General features: G+C 39.6%; 2 protein-coding genes across 2 annotated transcripts; one reads left to right on the forward strand and one right to left on the reverse strand.

Moving 5' to 3' along the window:
* The first annotated feature begins 25 nt into the window (after positions 1-25).
* Positions 26-20,672, forward strand: LOC111569752 (polycystic kidney disease 1 like 1). Its single transcript, XM_055007106.1, has 39 exons — positions 26-1,208; positions 1,278-1,457; positions 1,547-1,624; positions 2,762-2,904; positions 3,210-3,330; positions 3,459-3,594; positions 4,599-4,782; positions 4,866-4,922; positions 5,033-5,383; positions 5,475-5,732; positions 5,810-5,923; positions 6,025-6,176; positions 6,294-6,394; positions 6,566-6,764; positions 6,862-6,945; positions 7,128-7,335; positions 10,458-10,564; positions 10,743-10,842; positions 10,930-11,052; positions 11,159-11,332; positions 11,422-11,596; positions 11,706-11,776; positions 11,860-12,326; positions 12,446-12,530; positions 12,632-12,796; positions 12,873-12,991; positions 13,077-13,187; positions 13,277-13,385; positions 13,609-13,674; positions 15,059-15,144; positions 15,280-15,514; positions 15,881-15,985; positions 16,296-16,436; positions 16,670-16,804; positions 17,051-17,269; positions 17,990-18,151; positions 18,979-19,146; positions 19,244-19,347; positions 19,440-20,672. The coding sequence occupies exons 1-39, from the start codon at positions 1,187-1,189 to the stop codon at positions 19,735-19,737; spliced, it is 5,913 nt and encodes a 1,970-aa protein (XP_054863081.1). The 5' UTR covers positions 26-1,186; the 3' UTR covers positions 19,738-20,672.
* Positions 7,571-10,199, reverse strand: LOC118470415 (heavy metal-binding protein HIP-like). Its single transcript, XM_035948971.2, has 6 exons — positions 9,894-10,199; positions 9,508-9,570; positions 9,327-9,389; positions 8,949-9,011; positions 8,578-8,706; positions 7,571-8,015 (listed from the first exon to the last, which is right to left on the reverse strand). Exons 1-6 carry the CDS (start codon positions 10,159-10,161, stop codon positions 7,735-7,737), a joined length of 867 nt encoding a protein of 288 aa, XP_035804864.2. The 5' UTR covers positions 10,162-10,199; the 3' UTR covers positions 7,571-7,734.
* Positions 20,673-21,019: the final 347 nt, after the last annotated feature.

Raw genomic sequence — 21,019 nt, forward strand, 5'->3', positions numbered from 1 at the left:
TGTATATTTATGAGATGGTTACACCACATTTGTTATACATGTTTGTTTTATTTCATAGTGTAATTCAGATATTCAGTGTGCTTTTAGCTGGTTTCTACTAATTCCTAAGCATAGTGTAGTACTTTATTTTCCTGATAGACAGCTGTAATTAGCCTTTTGCCAAGTGCGCTACATTTTTTATCTTAAATTAAATGTCTTAAATTTAAATGCAAATTCGATTTGTGGCAAACTGAGATATGTTTTGAAAAACAACGCAAAATATGAACTTGCTGCAAACTCTAAGACATTGAAAAAAGCCGGCTGCATCCTGTCCTAAGTTTTCCACTAATCAAAATTCCGTTTAAAAATCTGACCTTGATGCAAATTTGCAGCCACATTCCCAACTTGAGCTATAACTTTATCAGCTTTATCTCTGGCAAACATTAAAGATGTTTACTATTCATAGTAATCTTGTTATCAGATCACTGCTGGCAAACTGTGGCGGAAAAACCGCAGATAAACTCACTTCTCATTATTGCCACAATGTTGGTGGAAATTTGCCATTAATGGCCAAATATTTATTTGCACACTAATTTCTTTGCTACAAATCACTCACAAGTTTGCCACAAATCTGCTGCAACAGTTTGCTTTTGTATGTGATAATGAGAGCAATGACAACAGTAAAGCTGAGGACAGTAAAACTAAAATGAGCTGAGATAGTTTACAGTGAAAGGTTGTCACAAACAGCTCAATTAAGCAGGAAAAAATTGGAAACTGGATGATGAAATTAGCTGCCTCACCATGTCTGCTTTTTAAAACCTACTTTTATATGCAAAACATTTTTTTATTCTTTGTTCTTTTTATGTATTTGGAGTGTTTTTTCCTCATTATGTTTTCTGTGTCATTTATTCATTTTTCCTTTTGTTTGATTTTTGTGTTATGTAATGATTCAGCCTGTTAATTTTTGTATTTTAAATATACAGGGTTACCATCTCCTCACAGTCTCTCTCTGTCTGAACAAATCTAACACCAAATTGGAAGAATAAGTGCAAATATGATACATCACATGATATATAGGTTAAAATATCCATGATGTATATGAAATATTTGGGCTATTATTGCACCCTTCTTCTGTGTTAAATCTAATTCTGTTACAGATCCAGATTATGATGTTCCGTTCCCCAGTGCAGAGGAAGGAGACCCTGGGATGTCAGCAGGAAGACCCACAGGTACACAACATATCTATTCCTGTATTTATTGTTTCCATGGGATGGTTGTTTACTCATGTCTATCCACAGATGTAGATGGTGAGACCTTCAGTCCAGGAGACGACTCAGCGTTTGATCCAGCAACACACCAAGACGAGGGCAGCAATCTGGTGGATCCCAAACCATCTCTGGTGGTTCAGAAACCGAGTTTGCTCGACTTACCTCGACACCCAGTGGACAGAGGCCTCTTCCAGTCCTACGCTTACACGGGTACAATATTCGGAAATACCACCAACAGACATTTTCTCTCTCTGTGACTCAGCAATTAGTCATTATTCGCTCTCTTTGTATGTTTCCAGGAAACTCCTCCTCTTCGCTCATTTTCAGACCCTTCAGTCTGAAGCCGGGGAGCAGGTACATGTTGGAGGTCGCTGCCAGTAAGTTTTGACGCAGGAACTGCCACTTTTTAAAATGCAACACTTGCAGAAGTGTCATTTCCTCCAGTTACATTTGTACTCACTGTGTTTTAATTTTTCACTGTGACATAAAGTCCAGTATTTTTGTGGAAACAGCACAACTAAGGCTAGATTCAAAATTCTCTTTTGCACAGCATAATATAGCTATAACAGCATATAAAGAAAAGCTGATTTTTAAAAAATTATTACTCATTTAGCAAGAAATGAAAAAAACTGGAATCACAATACCCCACATTACTGTCCTCAGGTGTTAGCAACTCTGAAAAATAACTGAGGTTCCACATGCGATAGATATTTTATTACTTCCAGTGTTAATTTGTTTTTATACTTGTCCCTTATCTGCTGTTGCAGTTCATCCAAAAGTCCTTGAATTATTGCCACATGACTGTTGCCACAGATGAATCTGTTACTGTTATTGTTGCACCAAGGAGCACAGAATTTTAGTTATTTTTTCCATCATTTGGTTAGAATAAAAGCTTTATTTTTTAGCAAATTTGTAAATGGGACATACACAATAAAATAATTTTGATGAAATATGATGATTCTAAACTTAGATTTGGTTAATTTTCACACGTCACACAGAAAATGATGATAAATAGTGTAACGCTCAATGAAATTTATATGTACACTACTAGTCAAAAATTTGGACAGACCTTCTCATTCAATGGTTTTTATTTCATTATTTTAAATATTGTAGATTAATACTGAAGACATCAAAACAATAAAAGAATATATATGGAATTATGTTGTAAACAAAAAAGTGTTAATCTTCGGTATTAATCTACAATGTAGACAATTATACAAAGAAATAAAAAGCATTGAATGAGAAGGTGTGACTGATAGTGTAAACATCTTTTACAATTAACTGGGTTATTTTTGTTTTACCACTTGCATGCATTTAACGAAATTAGATATTTCTAAATAAAACATAATCATCTTCAAAGTTTTGGTTCAAGATTTTAGTCCATTGTAGTGCTGACATGTTAACACAGCACTGTCCTGATATAACCATATGTCCCTCAAGTAAATATATTATTTGTGGAGTGGATCTTTGTGTTAACAATGCTCTTTATTTTTTGTTGTTTGTGATGATTTCAGAATCTCCAAACAGCATTCTGGGCCGGACTCAGCTGTTCCTACAAACCAACCCTGTTCCAAAGGGCATGACGTGTCAGGTGCAGCCAGCTAAAGGAATAGAAATACACACACACTTCAGCATCTTCTGCACATCAGGGAGAGAGGTAACAATAACCCCATTGTATATATCTAACACACTCATTGCTTATTTCACTCCTTACAGTTATTTTTTAATTACAAGGCAGTCACATTGTCATTCAGTTCAGTGTTGTGGATGCTTAGAGATGAAGTAAGATGTAGTTAAGATGTAGTAGGGTTTATTCTTTTATCTTTCACAATTACTAAATACTGCATTTATTTCTCATCCTCCATCTTTATTTCTGGTCTACAGAGCAGCAGACACGACAGCAAATTCCATCCAGCTTGTCAACACTTTACTAAAGTGTGTGTGTTTGTGTGTCCTCTGTAGGATTTACTGTATGAGTACAGCTTCAGTATGGGAGGCCGACCCCGCAGGACGCTGTACCAGGGGAGAGACTTCCAGCACTACTTCAGCCTTCCATCAGGCGACCCCAGTGATGACTATAAAGGTAAAGAGACAAATACATACAGAAGATCATGCACACTGATGCAGATTTATGACTATTATTCAGACGTTTTATTGCAGAGGTTTACTTTTTCCATTAATTTAGTGAAACTCTTTATTATTGTTCAATAGTCACAATTTTTACTGAGATCAGAAGCGGCACATCAGGGTCTGCCACCAAACCCTGTCCTGTCACCGTCCAAGTCCAACCGAGCTTCCTCAGACGCACCTCATCTTCCTCTTCAGGTCATGATCCTGATCTGGAGCTGTAAGTAAAAAAAAAAAATTTAAAAAGTAGTAATGAAGTGAAAAGAAGAAAACAAACAAACAAGCAAACTATAGCAGCAAAAAATACAGTTTTATTACATAAAATGACAGCCTCATAGAAATATTGTAATTTCCATAATTATAATACAGAATAAATTTAGAATAAATGTAGAATAAGTTTATGTGAGATCATGTTTATTTTTGACAGATTACTAATGTTTTTAGATATTATAGCCTAATGAAAACACAGTCATTCAACAGTTTTGCTGTGAATATGAATTAACTTGTTACTAATTGTACATGATATCTCTCATTTAACAAACAATTCTATGTAAAATTACAAAGCTAACTTTTTTCATGTCAATTTTGATTCAGTGTATCTCTTAGAAATATTTGTAAAACAATCTGAATTTTGTGGTTATTCGCAATTACATGATATTTTACACTAGTAATCTGTTTTTGAATTGTTACTGATATTTTTGTGCATTTCAAAAATAGAGAAAACATCTGCAATCTAAAAAGGAAAAATTCAGGAAAGTTATAGATTATTTTTACAATATATGTATTTAAGACAGGATTCACACGTCAAGCGATTGTCAAACTACAGTTATGTGAACAAATAAGTACATCCAATGGAAACTGTTGACTTTTTGACACATTTAGGCAAGAAAACATCCGATCTACTTTGAAACTTATTATTTAAAGTGATATACTGAAACAAATGGCACATAAAAATGAAATTTCTATAATCTATGTAAATATAAAAGACTTGGCACCTTGCTGTCATTGATTCATTTCTGAATTCTGCATCAAGACTACTTAAGGTACACGTCAAAGCAGAAAATTCAAGAACACTCAAAATTCTTGTCAAATAGCATGCGATGTCCATATTTTTTCATATGGTTGAATGAAGCATTAGTCTGAGCAAGCCAACAACAATATAAATCTGTAAACTTTCATACATGTACATAGCAGGTGGTGTCATCAGTTTCTCGCTCTCTCCAGTTCAGAGTCAGGTTTGAGGAACCTGTCGTCTCTGGTGCAGCTCGGAAACACCGCAGAGATCCGTAATTACGTCAGTCTCCTCTCCATCATCCTGAACAGACTCAGCCTGGACGCTGAGGCCAACACACAAGTACAGAGTTACCTGCGCAACGTGCTAATTTGCACAGTTTGTGAGCTTGAACAGGTACACACAAACCTACACAGTGCTTCAACATTAACAGATTAACATTCTTTTGCAGGATATTATAACATGCGATTTTCTAATAGGTTTCAATAACAGACAACATCTACATCCTCGAAGACCTTCTTCAAGTTACTTGTCAGGTAGTTGGATGGTTGTACTCTTTTGTGGATGTTTTCATGGACAAAAATAGGCTGAAAGATGCTTGCAAAAAGATGACAACTGTTTCTCATACTTGCTTTCATCCCTTTAGGTGACATTAATGAGTGCCAGACGAGTAACAGCTCAGGTTCAGAGTGTCTCAGAGCAGTTTTCTGAGTCCAGTCCTCCAGATTATACCAACCAGAAGATGCTCAGCTCTCTCATCAGCCTGCTTTCATACAGTCTTCAGGCAGTCATTAACTGCAGCTTCACACCTGAAACACCCAACAATGTTGACATTACACAAGCATTGGAATCACATACTGGTAGAAAAGATGCTCCTAATTCCTGTTTACACGACTCTTCCGCTGGTCCTCACACCAGACAGCGAACATCAACTCCAACAAAGCCAGTGGTGCAACTTGTGACTGATACTCTGCAGACTGCTTCAGACCTGATGCTGGTGAGAGAAAGCATTTTTGTGCATGTAAAAATACCGCCCCTCACTCACCTTTTTTATGCATGTCTACTGATATCCATTCTCTTTCTTTCAGAAGTCCATTCAGTTCCATGAGACCAAGGAGCTCAGTGTGAGCACTGGTCTCATGACTTTGTACGCTGCATCCCAGAACCAAACCTCCACAGTCATCAGCAGCGGCTCAACCACTTTCCACATGCCTGATTCTCTGATCCAGATTCTGTTTAATCATCACGGTGGAGTCACTGACCGGTTTCAGCATCGACCATGTGTCATCGTAGTGCTGACTGAACTTTCCCGCAGCCCTTTCACCTGGGCCAGCTATCCTGCACAGGTGAGAACAGCACAACATGTGGGCATTCAATAACTTAAAGGCAAGACGTCACTCTTAGTTACTATTCTGATTTCTAGTTGAGTGGACCACTGGTTGACCTGAGTCTATACAAGTGCAACACCAGGAGGAAGATCCCTGTTCGCTCCCTCATTCAGCCGATCATCACTGAGCTGCATCATCGACAAAGAAACGTATGTTGCTGCTTTTACGTTTGAAATGGAAAATTAAAGGTGTCTAAGGGAGTTTTATTGTCAACGAAAGAAAGTTTTGTTTGTTTGTTTGTTTGCTTTAGAGGAGCTCTGTCAGTGAGTACATCCTCCTGCGCAGCCAGGTCAACTACCACAGCTTCAACATTACCCAGGAGCACTTGCAGCAGGCCATCCAGCTGACTGTGGAGTTCAGACCACCATCCACCAAGGCCTTTCCCATCATGCTGCTCTTCAGGTAGACTTACAGTGACATGTCTAATCATTTTATAGCTACAAGCAGCTGATAGTTGGTGCTGCATAGTCATTTTAATGTAAGGAATATGGCCGAAAGCTAAACCATTTGTTGTGTCAGGATGTTCGAGAAGCCAACTCCCAGCATGCATCACCTGCAGAGGGTTCACCGCTGGAAAAGCAACACAACACATATCACTCTACCACCATCCTACCTCAATGGTAGGTAATAACTTTAATAGTCACGTAAATAGTCACATAGAAATTCAGTCAGTGGATGTCTTTCATCTGGACACTTCTTAGTCTATGTGGCTATACTTGCTTTCACATTTCAACTGTGCTTTTGGTAACTGTGAAAAGAAACTACTTTGACAAAACCATAAAACCTTCTAGCTGCAGGGGTCGGTCACTTTGCTCTGCTCAACGCTGATTTTGGGAAAGCACCCAGAAGCAAGCACCTGAGCGAACAGATAAGCTACAGTCTCACGGTGGACAGCAGCCTGTGTTTGTCCTGGGACAGCCAGCAGGGGGCCTGGACACACCACGGCTGCAAGACACAGCAAGCGGACACAAGCCTCGCAGTCAAGTGCAGGTTAGGAATGAATGAAGAGTCACACACTGCAAGAAAGAACTGGATAGAGTGGTGATTTACAGAAATGAATCACTTCCTGCTTCTTGTTTGATTCCAGCTGCCACCAGTTGAGGCCGCTGACTGTGATGCAGCAACAGATCCAGAGCAGCCATGAAACAGCTGATCTGGACCCATTCCTGAGGTGACCATCTACTCCTGAATGCTTGATGTTGTATTTAAAAGAGAGTGAATAAAGTCTCTCCTTTGCTTTATCTGCAGGAGGAATTTGGACCATGAATTTACATTGTCCACAGATTAATAGTTTGCATTTTGAGGCTTATTTTCTTCTTCGTGTGTCCCCTCTCTGCCTCTCTAAAACCTCAGTGCATCCAGTGATCTGACAGTGCTGGTTGTGCTGATGTTGTGTTTGTGCCTGTACATCCCGGGGTTGGTGGCGTGTAAGAGAGCTGATGTCGTTTCTGAGGAGAACCGAAGAATCCACCACCTTTCTGACAATCCTCCATCGGATCCTCATCTCTACGCTGTCACCGTCCACACTGGTCTCTGGTCTGCAGCCCATATGAGTGCAAAGGTAAGGTTTCCAGATGTTCATCTTTACCTGTGCGCATTAATACTCTAATCTTACTTTAACAGAAACATGGTTTTAATGATTTTTTTTTCACTGTTGAATGCTATTTAATAATTTCCGAGTCTTTTCTCTGTCCACCTGCTTTTCTGGCTCAGTGGAAAGCTCTCTGAGGGGGAAGAGAACGAGTGTAGCTTGGACAGGCTGCCAGTCATGAGGCGAGCAGAAATTCACATGAAGGTTCAGGACTTCAAATGCTTTATTGATAATCAAACAGAACATGGATTGAATTTGTTAACACCATTCAAAAATTCTTAGCCTATGTCTCATTCATCAACCTAGACAAAAGCGTGCGTATATTCTGTTTGATTAACTGACCTAATTGACTGTTTCTTCCATGCATCCTCACAGAGGGAACAGCAGAAATCCACTAAAAGTGACCAGATTATTTGCAGTATCATACAAACTGTAGCCTGAGTGGAGAGTCATGTAGACCAAGTCCCCCTTTTCCAGCTGAAGTATTAAAGCATTAGACATGTTCACATAGAACTCATCATTTCTGTCAAAATTCCACATCACCCTCTTGTCATTGTGAAACAAACTAACAGTCATCGAATATGAAGTGCGGTACTCCCACATCGTAAATCTGAAGTAGTAGGCTCCTCTGACTGGGGCGGTGAAGCAACCTGTGTCAAGGGAGACAAACAGTCAAAAAGGGGTCAAAACAATTATTTTTTTCTACAATTCTACAATTTCATTTAGCAGACCAAAGCATCGTGCATCTAAGAGTAGATGCAACACAAGCAAGGATCTAGTCATGAAAAATCAATCTAGATAAGTGTCATGAATCAAGTTCAAGTGGAATAATAAGACTGTGGTGCCTACAGACAGTGCGGACGAAATAGGGTTGATTTTTGTTTTTGTTTTTTTCAGTCTGTCATGTGTGAAGGTATTCAGTGAAGAGCTGGGTTTTTAGTCTTTTCTTAAAGACTGAGAGGGACTCTGCAGATCGTACAGAGTTTGGTAACTTGTTCCACCTCCGGTGAACCACAGAGGAGAAGAGTCTAGCTATCGACCCACTATGTTGTGGTGGTTGTATCAGGCACTTTTTGTTGGCCATGCGTCGTGAACTGGAGGGAGTGTAGACCTGAATGAGAGAGTTCCGGTAGGGGGGAGCTGTTTTCATTTTATTTTTTAATGCAAATGTCAGAGTTTTGATAAGTGTGCGTGGATAAAATAGGAAAGCACCTGAAACTGGGTTGTAGGCTTCACCAAAGTTGTAGAAGACTTTGCTAAACTTTAGCGTGATGTCTGTGTTGAAGGGTCCAACTCCTCCTGCATCTGTAAGACCAAGTGAGAAAGCCACCTTTGGACGTTCTGTGGGAAGATGCGCATATAGAAACTTATTTATTTTGCAAAATATTCTTTGTATACACATTGTGCTGTGAAGGCTTTGAATCTCAGTAAGAGCCACAAAGTATCACCACTTTTTAATTTACAATAATCACAGCATTCATAGATGTTCAAGTCACTCTGCATAGAAGTTCCTCAAATTGCTGCTATAATTCTCACTGCTACCAACATATTTTAAATTTTCAATAATGAGTTAATTATCTCACCTGCATTCTGTGTTTTCAGCTCCAGCACCTCATTGTCAGTGGAGGTCATTCTGGCTTCCAATGCTGTGAACACATTTATCATTGTTACTGTGGCTTCTATTTTCATGTCTTTACCCGAATACAGTATCTGTAAAACACAACAAAATTAGTAAACTAATAATAATTTATCTCACAGGAGCTTCTTTAGCACGCAAAAAATAGCTTTGGTGAAATAGATATAGACCCAATTGTTGTTGTCCGTATTTATTTAATTCAGCTGAAAGCAACATGGAACTTATAACGTATGCTATGTGTGTCTAGTAAACTGGCAACTGGGTATTTCTATAAAATGATCAAATATAATGTCAGTAAATTCATTCAACGATTTCTTGAGCTTACCAGCATTTGCCATCTTCAGCTCCTCCGCCTCATTTTTGCTGGCGTTCAGTCTGGCCTCAAAATCTGTGGCATGTTTAATGTTAACCCACCGTAATAATGACCCACAGATTAAGCTGCTGTGAAAATGCTCTTCCTGCTATGATGCTCTTTGCCTTTTTTTTTTATGCTATTCATGGCTTACCTGTGCTCTCCCTCTTCAGTTCCTCCACCTGCTTTTCACTCGTGCTCAGTCTGGCCTTCAAAACTGTGAACACATTTGAAGTCACTGTTAAAAAGAAGATTAATGCTGAGAATGTAAATGAGGGCTCTCTGATCAAACAACAAAACTCTAAATAGTTGAATAAAGTATAGCTACTGCAAGGATAACATAAAAAATTTCTTTGAAAAAATATATATATTTAGGTTTTTCACTGTTAAGATTGACAAGACAGTGAATATGTACTGTATTCATCTGCTCTCTCACTTCTATCTACTGTCAGTCTGCCCTGTATGGCTGACTGTTGTTCCAGCTGAGATGTGGTTAGATCAATTAAACCACACCAGTCAGTGTGCTATCATGTCAATCACCTGTATTCTCTTGCTTCAGCGCTGCTATATCGCTCTGGCTGTATCTCAGCTCCACCTTCTGTTCGATGGCCATGTCTCTCAGCTCCTTCAGCTCAGCCCAGATGTCAGGGGTGACGTTGGCGTGTCTGCTGCTGTGGTCTTGAGCTGCTTTGACACCTTCTATCTCAAACGGAACATCTTCCTTCCTGTTTCCTCCTGCTTTCTCACCTTGAGCCCACGTCCAGTACAGACAGAGCAGCAATGCCAGAAAAACTGCAACACCCCTCATCGTGAAATATCACCCGATGAGAGAGCACACATCTCCCTCACTTCCCCTCTTTATACACACACGACGAAATGGCTTTATGAGAACCGAACAGGTGTCTTTGATAACAAATGTAAAAATAACACCAAAGATCCTTGAACTCTGAGCTGCCTTTAAGATGAACAAGAAGAAATTAGAATTTTTTAGAAACAATTTAAAGTAAAGTCAAATCTGACTTTTTTTCTGAGAGTGTCCCAGACTTATTTGGACTAAGCTATAAACCAGCACTAATGTGTATTTTGGAAACTGTTTCATTTCAGGTTTACATAGTGCTGTATGGTGAAAACGGGACCTCGCAGACGAGAGAACTACAAGTCCCAAGATGCACTCTGTTCAGGAGGAACTCTCAGGACACCTTTATAGTGAGGTGAAATCAAAATTTTATCTTCAATAAGAAAAAAATAAGATAATTAATTATTTTTTTTACATCATTACATTGATTTAATGCATACTAAGCAAAATTTTTTGACTTTCTAATAACAATAATACTGCAAAATCACATTTGCTTTGCTCATTCACTCACTCCTACTTTCTTGACTCCACAGCTCAGCAGACAGCCTGGGCCCTCTGTGGGGGGTTCACATCTGGCATGACAACTCTGGACCCTCCCCGGAGTGGTACCTCAAACAAGTGGAGGTGTCTGAGGTAAAGCTCATCTGTTTGGCTTTTTCCCCAAAGATGGGAATTTCAATTCAATCCACAAGATGGTTTGTTTATCTGCTTTGAATTCAGGTGAGCAGAGGGTGTGTGAGGAGATGGCTGTTTGTCGGTCAGTGCTGGTTGGCTGTGAATAAAAGTGATGGCCGAGTGGAGAGGGAGCTATGTGTTTGCACTCAAGGACTAGGCTTTGCTAAGGTACGGCACCAATGTAAAACATAAAAAAATCATACCTGAAAAGCACATATTGTAACATTTTTTTCTGTGTCAGTGTGATTCTGAGTCTCCATCTATATTCTTGCAGATGTTGGGTCTCAAGTTATCTGAATACATGACCGATTTCCACATCTGGATGTCTGTGTACAGCTGCCCCTGCCCCAACTCTTTCACACACACCCAAAGACTTACCATGTGTCTACTGCTGCTGTTGGGTTATGCATGTGTCAACACCGTCATCATATCACAAATGGAAGACCAGGTAAATTCATAAAACCTTCAAAATTGAATATTTGTTGCATGACAGCTATAAAACTTAGATTGCAAAGCTTTCTAATTTCTTATTCACAGTTGCTGTTTATCGATATGTCAGCTGTTTCTGTAACAACGGGACTTTTAAGTGTGTTTGCTGTGTTGCCCGGAGCAACAGTGGTATCTTTGCTGTTTCGAATGCGTGAGGTCAAGCTGAAAGGGTCAGGAGTCCAACATGCAAAGAGCAAAATAGCTGAAAAGGACTGTTTTGAAGGTTAGAGCATTAAGACGTCTTCAGAATGAGGCTTTCCCTTCATGCATTATTCAAATTTCTTATGTGATCTTTTTGTATTTTGTTGATTTCCTTTCATATACTCTTTCAGTGAATGAATTTGAGTCTCATCTCTCCTGGAGCAGCTGTCAGCAGTGGGACACCTACAGGAAGAAATACCAGGTTACACCTTCAAACATTAGTCATTTTTCTCCCTTTTTCAGTGCCTTTGTTCTCACATCCCTGTCCTTCTTTTTACATTACAGGACGCAGACCTCCAGTCAGTGTTCACTACGTTTCCAGAAAATAAGGACACAGATAAAGAACCCATTTTCCAACCAGATGTTGGTGATGTAGCATTAGACAGCAGTGTGGGGCCAGCTATTCAAAAACTGTTGCTGATTTCTAAAGGGACTGATGCAGATCGAGCAGCTCTGGGAAAAGACTTTGAGCTTTTAACTGAAGGCAACAGGTTTAACGGAACCCACAAAGGTTGTCTGACTGGTACAAGACATGAAGATGAAGAGGAGGTTCAACAGGAGAAAGACACTCATGAAAGATGTTCATCAGACTGTCGCTTTGAGGAAGGAAGTCATATCCAAACAGCAAGACCTGGTCAACAGAGAGAGAGACGATTCAGACCGACATCCCAGTGGTGTCACCGTTTGGCCTGGACACTGTGTCTGCTGTTGTCTCTCTCCTGTTTGGTGCTTTCTGCAGTGCTGGGAATGAGGTAGTAGATGGACAATTGCGAAATTGTGTCTGATATGTAATTCATGCTGTGCCATTGTAACATTGTGCATGTGTTAATGTCACACTGTAACTGTGTCTGTATGTGTGTTCTTGTGTCAGATTCAGCAGCAGCAAGGCTCTGCTTTGGATTCATTCTCTTTTCTTCTCTCTGATGTCTTGCATCTTCCTCATCCAGCCAGCTGTGGTAATTTAATAGCTTTTGTCAACTATATGCATCTCCAATAAACACTAGTGTAGCCCTGATCCTTGATTAAAAATTACCGGTTAATTATTTTTCTTTTCCAGATACTTACCGCAGCTGTGGCTGTCTCCTGTTGGTACAGAAAAAGATCCGACTTTTATAGTTTCTCTAGTCTTGAGGCTTTAAAAATGTGGAGACACACTAATCAACCAGAAGAGCAAATCACATCATCTGCTTTCCCCCAGAGAAGATGCTCATACCTTGACAAGGTGATACCCAGACTCTGTTACAGTTTCATCTCTTCTGTTCTTTTCTATCCAAATTCAACTATTTTTTGATTGACAGCTGCTCGGAGCTCGTCGGCGAGCTCGCTTCCTGCGTCTCGTGCGCCCACCTACTCCGGCCGAGTTGAGGAAAAGTCGTAGGAAGAAAAGACGAGACACTCTCATGTATAAAACACTGAGGTATGAAGTTGTGTGTGTGTGTGTGTGTGTGTTTGTATATAATTTAAAGCTGTATAAGGAACTCACAGTTTTCTTTGTCGTACAGGGATTTGTCTCTCTGTGTCTTCATGCTTCTCCTGATGATGTGTATTACCTACAGCAGCTCATTCAGTGACCATTACCACCTCAACAGAGCTGTTAGAAGACACTTTATGGGGTAATTATTGCAGACACGTGTCATATCTGACTTTATCGATGGCATTCACCTTCTAACACATAGAAAAATCTCATGTTTACCTTCATCAGAAATCATGATAATGCTTTTATGTCTATACAAACGCATGAGGACTGGTGGAAATGGACACAGACAAGTCTGCCTGATTTACTGTACAAGAGTGCATCATCCAAAACGGAGGTAAAGTACGACCAAAAGCTCTAAAGCAAACTCAATTTTATGTAAAACACATTGATAGAAAACAGTTCTGACCCCATCCTGTGAAGAACTGCACAAACAATTTACCTCCATCCTACACACGAACCTTTTCCATCCAATGAAAATATGTTTTAAGGAAAGGCCTTATTGTATATATATCAACATAAAGCCAAACCAAGCTTTTTTTTTTTATGTTGTTCAACAGTCATATATTGTGATTGGAGATCCAATCCTGCAGAAAATGGAGGTGTCCGACACATTTCAGAGTAAGGTAAGTTCCAAAAGATGCTTGTAGGTGTAGTATTCTACCACTTATTTGACCTTTTCTTACTCATTATATTAAGGTTATGGAAAATTTCTTGAATTACCCAAAAACTGTTCTTAAAGAGGAAAGTATTCTGACTTTGTATACATTTAAAAACAGATTTTCCAAATAAAATAATCAATATGTTATTTAAATACTTTGTGAAACAACAGCAGTTTACACTTAGATAAGCTGTCTCACATCTTTGTTTAATGATTTCTTGTATTTTACCTTAATTATTGGCAAATAATCAGTTCCAGGGTTCTCAAGACATCATTACATCCCTGTACATTGCACTAAACCCCCCTGCAGAGAGTGCTGTTTCACAAAGCTGAGCACAGGCCACAAGCAGATATATGCTTCTGTTACCAATTTATTGGGTACACTCAGTTAAAAGTAATGCAGTCCTGCAACAAGTTCTACATTTATAATGCTCAGTTTTTTTGTTTTAGAGAAGTGTTGAACTACATGATCATTTTAGATGATCTTCATTTATATAAATAGGATGGACAAAATGACAGAAAGGGACTGCACAGTGGCTTGGTGGTTAGCATTGTAGCCTCACAGCTAGAAGGTCCCCGCGAACCGGCCTGGACATGGGATCTTTCTGCATGGAAGTAGCAGTGTTCTCCCTGTGCATGCATGGGTTTTCTCCGGGTTCCTCCCACAGTTCAAAAACATGCTGAGGTTAATTGATAATTCTAAATTGTCTGTAGGGTGAATGTGAGTGTGACTGTTTGTCTCTATGTGTAGCCCTGTGACAGACTAGTGACATGTCCAGGGTGTCCTCTGCCTTCACCCTAAATCAGCTGGGATAGACTCCTAATGAGGATTAAGCGGTGTATAGATCATGGATGGACAGAAAATGACAGAAACACCTTTTATAATGCCATATAGTTCAATGGCAACACAGACAGTTCCATCCAAAATCCTCCAGAGAGATTTCAAAGATGAATAATTTCGCTTTAAAAGTGTTCTATCAAGCCTGAGCATTATAACCTTCATGATTTATTGTTGGAGTGTTGCTGCTGATTGTGCTGCATTAGTCCTGTGACAAATTTCGGTATCGTTCAAGGTTCAGATTGCTAATATTGTGTTTTCCACATATTTGATTAAATATATGTTGATGCTTTGGCAATATTGTCTCTTGAAACTTCTATTCCTATAAAACCCTTTAAAATGTACTGAAATTGAATTCTTGAACCTACTGCTGTGTCACACCGTTTACTGTTTATTCATGTACCTTCTATTTAACCTATGTATTTATATTCTGACTGTCTGTGTGCTGTGTGTGTTGCTTATTCTTGTCGGGGTGCAGAGTATCCTCTTACCACACATTCAAATCTCCCAGGTTTCCATGGTAACACTGCCAAGGCTATGTGGTCCCCTGGGCTGCTGCTCAGGACCGAATGCCACAGTTGGCTTAGGCCACACAAAGTGAGAAGTACACACTCACACACATGGTGAAAACAATTGTTATCCGAGTTTTTCCAAATGAAGAATACCACAGCTGAAGTACTTTCCTGTGTGACCGACTCTGAATTCATCACCACAAGTTCTGCTCTTTTACAGATCTGACGCTGCATCAAAACTGAAGCTTCTGCGTTCAGGTGGCTGGCTGGGTGGACAGACGGTGGCCCTGAAGGTTCAGTTCACCTTGTACAGCCCTGCAACAAACTTGTTCACCAGTGTGACGCTGCTCACTGAGCAGAGCCCCGCTGGAGTCCTGCTGCCTTCTGCCAAAGTCCAATCAGTCAGATTGTATCACACTGCTGCTGTCTGGGACTATGTTGTTATGGTCTGCCAGGTAGAATGATTTTATCTCAGCTGAGTTTTTAACACTGTCATAAAGCTGACGAAGCAACATAGAGACTAAGGTTTATGGCACATATGAATCAAACAAATGACAATGTGAGGGATAACCTCCTTAAACAGTATTCATTTTTGACAGTTTGATCCATTTTGTGCAATACTTCTGTCAATGAAATAGGAAATGCTCGTTTAAGATGCATTTTACATAGATTTTTTTGCACAAAATTACATTTTTAATGTTGAATACAATCTTTATAATCTTTCCCCTTATGGTTATTGTCTTGTACATTAACACTGTATATTTTGCAACATCTAATTAGATTTTACGGTTGTTGATATTTTTTTTCCTCCTTGCTCCCAGCTCTTCTTCTTCGTCTTGTCTCTACTACAAATCTGTCTTCAAGTGTCCAGTATATCACAACACGGGGTGATGGGATACTTAAGGAAACTTTGCAACTTGGTGGAAGTAAGTCCACTAGAAGTAAAAACAATTATTCCAACATCATATTTCCACCAAAATTAAAAGACACAGCTTAAACACACAGACGGTGCATGTACACAACTGCACCAACTGGGCTACACACACCAACGCAAACAGGACCACAATGACCTTGCCGAAAGGGTAAAGTAACCTGTAGCTGTTAAACCAACATACCTGTCGGGAAAAGTACACTGGAAAAATATGTGAAGGTCAATGTTAAGTTTGTAATGTGACTGATTATACTTCACTGGTGCAGAAACGTACCTCAATTTCTCACCGATTCCCTCTTTTGCAGGTCAGTCTGCTGACGGTGACTATAGTGTATTATGTCTATCACATCCATCACTCCATTGTTGTCACGGAAGTTGTGGAGCTGCTGCAGAGACACAGCTACAGAGGGCATGTTGATGTCGGCCTCCTGGCTACCTGGGAACAAGTGAGAGAAAACAAAGCAATGCAAAATAAAGAAGAATACATGCTTGTTCTGCTTAATTAACACCTTCCCCTGGAAAACAAAACAAAACAAAAGCTCTGTATCTTTAATAATATAATTAGGAGTAATTTCCTGACAGCCTTATTAAAACAGTATATTTAACATAACATTATTGGGCATCAGGGATGTTGTTTTTGACAACTAATAGGGATAAAAAATGTGTTTTGTCTCTACAGTGTATTCGTACTCTGCAGGGCATTATGGTCTTCCTCCTCACTGTGAAGTGTGTGACTGTGCTGAGGCTGAACAGGACCTTGGCTGTCTCTGCTACACTATTTGCCCACTCACTCTCCAGCCTCTTATGGCCAGCGGTAAAATCATCACAAAGCAACAATACTAGTTAGGAAAGGTTCTCGCTCCAAGCAGCACAATACACTCACTGTTTGATTTTCAATAGCATCATTAATATGTCCCGAGGGACTGAAAATGTGCAGAAAAAAACAAGAGGTATTGTGTGCACTTTGGAGATACTAAGTGCTACATCCTCCAGTTCAATGCTGATATTACAAATAACTGCACAAACAGGGAGTAGAAACCTGGACCTTCTCCTCTGCTAGATTTCAGGTCTGATCCTACTGGTGGCGCTGTCCTGTGTGGGGAATCTGCTCTATGTACAAAACTCCTGCTCCTTCGGCTCTGTTCTCAGCGCCTTTTGGTCTCTGCTCTGTCGCCATCGAGGTCTTGGAGTCAACAACAGGCACCTCTTATTCTCCGGGCGTGATTTCTTTTACTATGGAGTTCTGTGTCTGACCTCCACTCTGGTGTGGGCAGCAATGGTACAAATATATTTTGGAAGTGGCATTATTTTCCTTTGTAAAATCTGTGATTGAAAGGACAAGAAAGTGGCTAATTTAGAATACATTAAAGGAAAGTGTGTGTTCATTTAGGGAGGTCTGTTAGCAGGAGTACAATGTAGTATTCTTAACCCTGTAAGACCCGAATATTGAAAAAAAAAAGAGCAATAAATAAATAAATACACACAATCACACAAATAAAAACTGACTTAACCCTATAAAACCAATTGTTGCAAAAAATATCAAAAATTTTCTATATATACATATATATATGTATATATGTGTTTCTGTGTGTGTATATGTAAACCCAAATATATTACTAAATTAATACATTAATATATTTTTTATTTTTCAACAATTGCTTTTACAGGGTCAAGTGCATTTTTATTTGTGTATAATCACTAGAATCTGTGAATAATTGTGTTTTTGTTTGCTTAGAATTAACCAGTTATAGCTATAGAGGAAGCTGGCCCTCTTTAATGGTAATTGATTGCATGTTCATGTTTCTACAGTAGCCAAGAGTGGACAAACCTAACACTGGCTCTAAAAAGGTCTTTCAAAGAGGGTTTCAATGCTTAAAGTAGCATTCATCATCGGTTTTCCTACATGTTTGGACCTCCTGCTAGATGCTACTATATCCTACACCCTGGTCCTTAAAGTCGATCATTGTAGTCCTCTAACAGCCATGTGTATGTCTTATAGGTGATCGGTGTGGTGTCCTCATTGGCCAGAGCTGTCAAAAGATGTCAAAGCAGGAGGAACATCTTCACCATGGCAGAACTGGCCAGCTACATTAGACAGAGAGTCTCTGATTTCACTGGGAGGAATAGACGGGCATCAACCAGTAACAGTGAGGAGCAGAGGGTAAAAAAAAAAAGCTCCTTAATCCTTCAAAAGAGCAGAATGTCCGTGTTTATCAATATTTTATTACATATTCTGTATATATCATTGTGAAATTGTCTGGCTGGAAACAACTGAGACTGCTGTCATTGTTGCAAACTCATTTTGTACCTCCAGAATGAGGAGACTGAGGTCCTTTGGAGTGTGCAGGACTCTGCTCAGGACATTTTATGACTCTGTGGTAGCGTCTGCTATTTTCTATGCAGTGGTCTGCTGGGGAGCAGGGAGCACTGAAAGGGACAGAAAGAGACTAAACAGACTGGTCAGGAGGGCTGGTTCTGTCCTGGACTGTTCCCTGGACTCCATAGAGGAGGTAGGTGAGAGGAGGATGTTGTCAAAGCTCACATCCATCATGGACAATCCCTCTCACCCACTGCATGACACTGTGGGGTCTTTAAGCAGCTCCTTCAGCAGCAGACTGAGGCATCCACCCTGCAAGAAAGAGCGCTATCGCAGGTCCTTCATCCCATCTGCTATAAGACTTTACAACATCAGCATCACTGGCTGATGTTAACATAAACTGGACTATATCATTACCACCCCAAACCATAAAATTTGCACAGACATTCTTGCACTGCACATCTTTGCACTTTTAAACTTTATTTTTATTTTTATTTTTTCTGTTAAAAATTTTGCCACCCTTGTATATATTGTAAATAAAACTGCTGTAACAATGTAAATTTCCCCTGGAGTGGGGAGAAATAAAGAACTTTATCTTATCTTATCTTATCTTATCAGAAATGTTCCAGCTGCACAAATTCAGAAGTATGCAGATGTTCTTTTTTTCCCAGATATATTACCTTGAGGAGTTTGAAAGCTCAGTGGATGAGCTGTTGTTCAGACTCAACGCTCTCTCCAGCAGCCTGCACCACACTCTGCCCCCCAAAGCCCATCGCTACAGAGAGGAGGACAGTCCCATCATCTCACCCATATCTGAACCCTCCGACATGGACCCACAGGTGACCCAGCCTGAAGTCGAACACGTAGACACCTGCATACAGTACAAACTAAATATATGCAATGCAATGTAAAACCAATGCTGCATGCTTCTGTTAGGACTCCGTAGGGTCACAGATGATGATGATGAAAGATGCTGCTGGTATTGGAGGCCACACTGTGTCAAATCTTGGAGAAACCCCACCTTCACCTCATCTGGTCAGGTAAAGGAATTAAACTAGCAAAAGATACATATTGTGTGAGCAGATATTAAGATATAGTAAATTAATTAATGTGACTCTTTAATCTTTACCAGCTCTCATGCTGAACTGAACATCCTGCAGGTCCTTCAGCAGAGAAGCAAAATGAGACACAATCCCTCCTCGGACAATGTTGTGGCATCTAATTATAAATTAAAGGATGAAAGCCGTCTGTCTTGTCCAGAGCCAGCATCACTTAAAAGACTTTGGAAAGGAGATGTTCTAGAGAGGCAAGCTGACCAACAGAGTAAAACAAATGACTGGTTAAGTGAAACTCAGCCCGCCCATACAGAGGTGGTGGTGGAGGTTCTGGTTCATGATGAACATGGGAGAGTAGAGCCAGATATCCACTAGAGCTCTACCCAGGAGATTTTCTGTGCTGTAAAAATGTATAGAATATCACAATATTGTTTGGAGCCAATGTCTTGTTTTCTGTTTTATTTGATAGGTTGTGTGTAAAAATCATAAAATCTGTTTCTGGTGTTTCATTAAACCCAGAAAAACTAAAGTCATTGTTTTAAAGCTGCATATTTACACTACCGTCCAAAAGTTTAGGTTCATCCAGACAATTTCATGTTTTCCATGAAGACTCACACTTTTATTTATGTGCTAACATAATTGCACAAGGGTTTTCTCATCATCAATTAGCCTTTCAACACAATTAGCTAACACAATGTAGCATTAGAACACAGGAGTGATGGTTGCTGGAAATGTTCCTCTGTACCCCTATGGAGATATTCCATTAAAAATCAGCTGTTTCCAGCTAGAATAGTCATTTACCTCCAGCCTCCCCACAACCCTTATGAGGATTAAGTAGTGTCTAGATAATGGATGGATGAATGGACTACTTCACCCCACTATAATGCACGATAAGGATGAGATCAGACAGTTCTGTTATGTAGCTCAACCAAATTAATTTCATGTTATTGCAAAGACCCTATTGACCTATACTATTAACTACGAAGATTACCCTAAGTAATTTGGTTATAATTCAAACAGGCTAAGACCCTGCAGTATGAATAATTATGGGAACAACCTGACTTACTTTAAACAAAGTTGTGACCCTACAAAAGTAGAATTTCCTGGCTCTCCTATATGCCAGTTTATGTTTGTTTTTGTGCATTTTGTCAACCATATGAAGCAGGTATAGAAAATGGATGGATGGGTCTTTAATCAATTCTTATTTTTTTCCCAACTGACAAAGGAAATTAAATCTGCAATTATTAATTTTGTTCTAGATAGAGAGATAGATACTTTATTAATCCCGAGGGCATTAAATCATAGCGTATTTGTTGGCACATTTGTTTAGAATGTAGCTTACTGTAGAGCTAAATACTTAGTGTTAAGTGATGATTAGGCCACAAATAACGGATTATGGTGGATAATGTTGGTGGTGTATATTGGGTGAAGATGTGCACGCTGACATCATTAAGTAAACTATTAAAGTTTGCTTACAAAGTGCAAGTTTCTTTACCCCACTGTCCCACTCACCAGTCAGAGCTCGGGGTCTGAGAAGGAAACAATCCGAATCGTCCAATAGCGTCGCTCAACGTCTCAGCCTCAGGAATTGAGTGGCGACTTGTGATTGGACGACGGCGGATGATGGGAGCCAATCAGAACGTGGCAAGTCAGACAA

Source organism: Amphiprion ocellaris, chromosome 22, assembly GCF_022539595.1.
Source record: "Amphiprion ocellaris isolate individual 3 ecotype Okinawa chromosome 22, ASM2253959v1, whole genome shotgun sequence".
Classification (NCBI taxonomy): Eukaryota; Metazoa; Chordata; class Actinopteri; family Pomacentridae; genus Amphiprion; species Amphiprion ocellaris.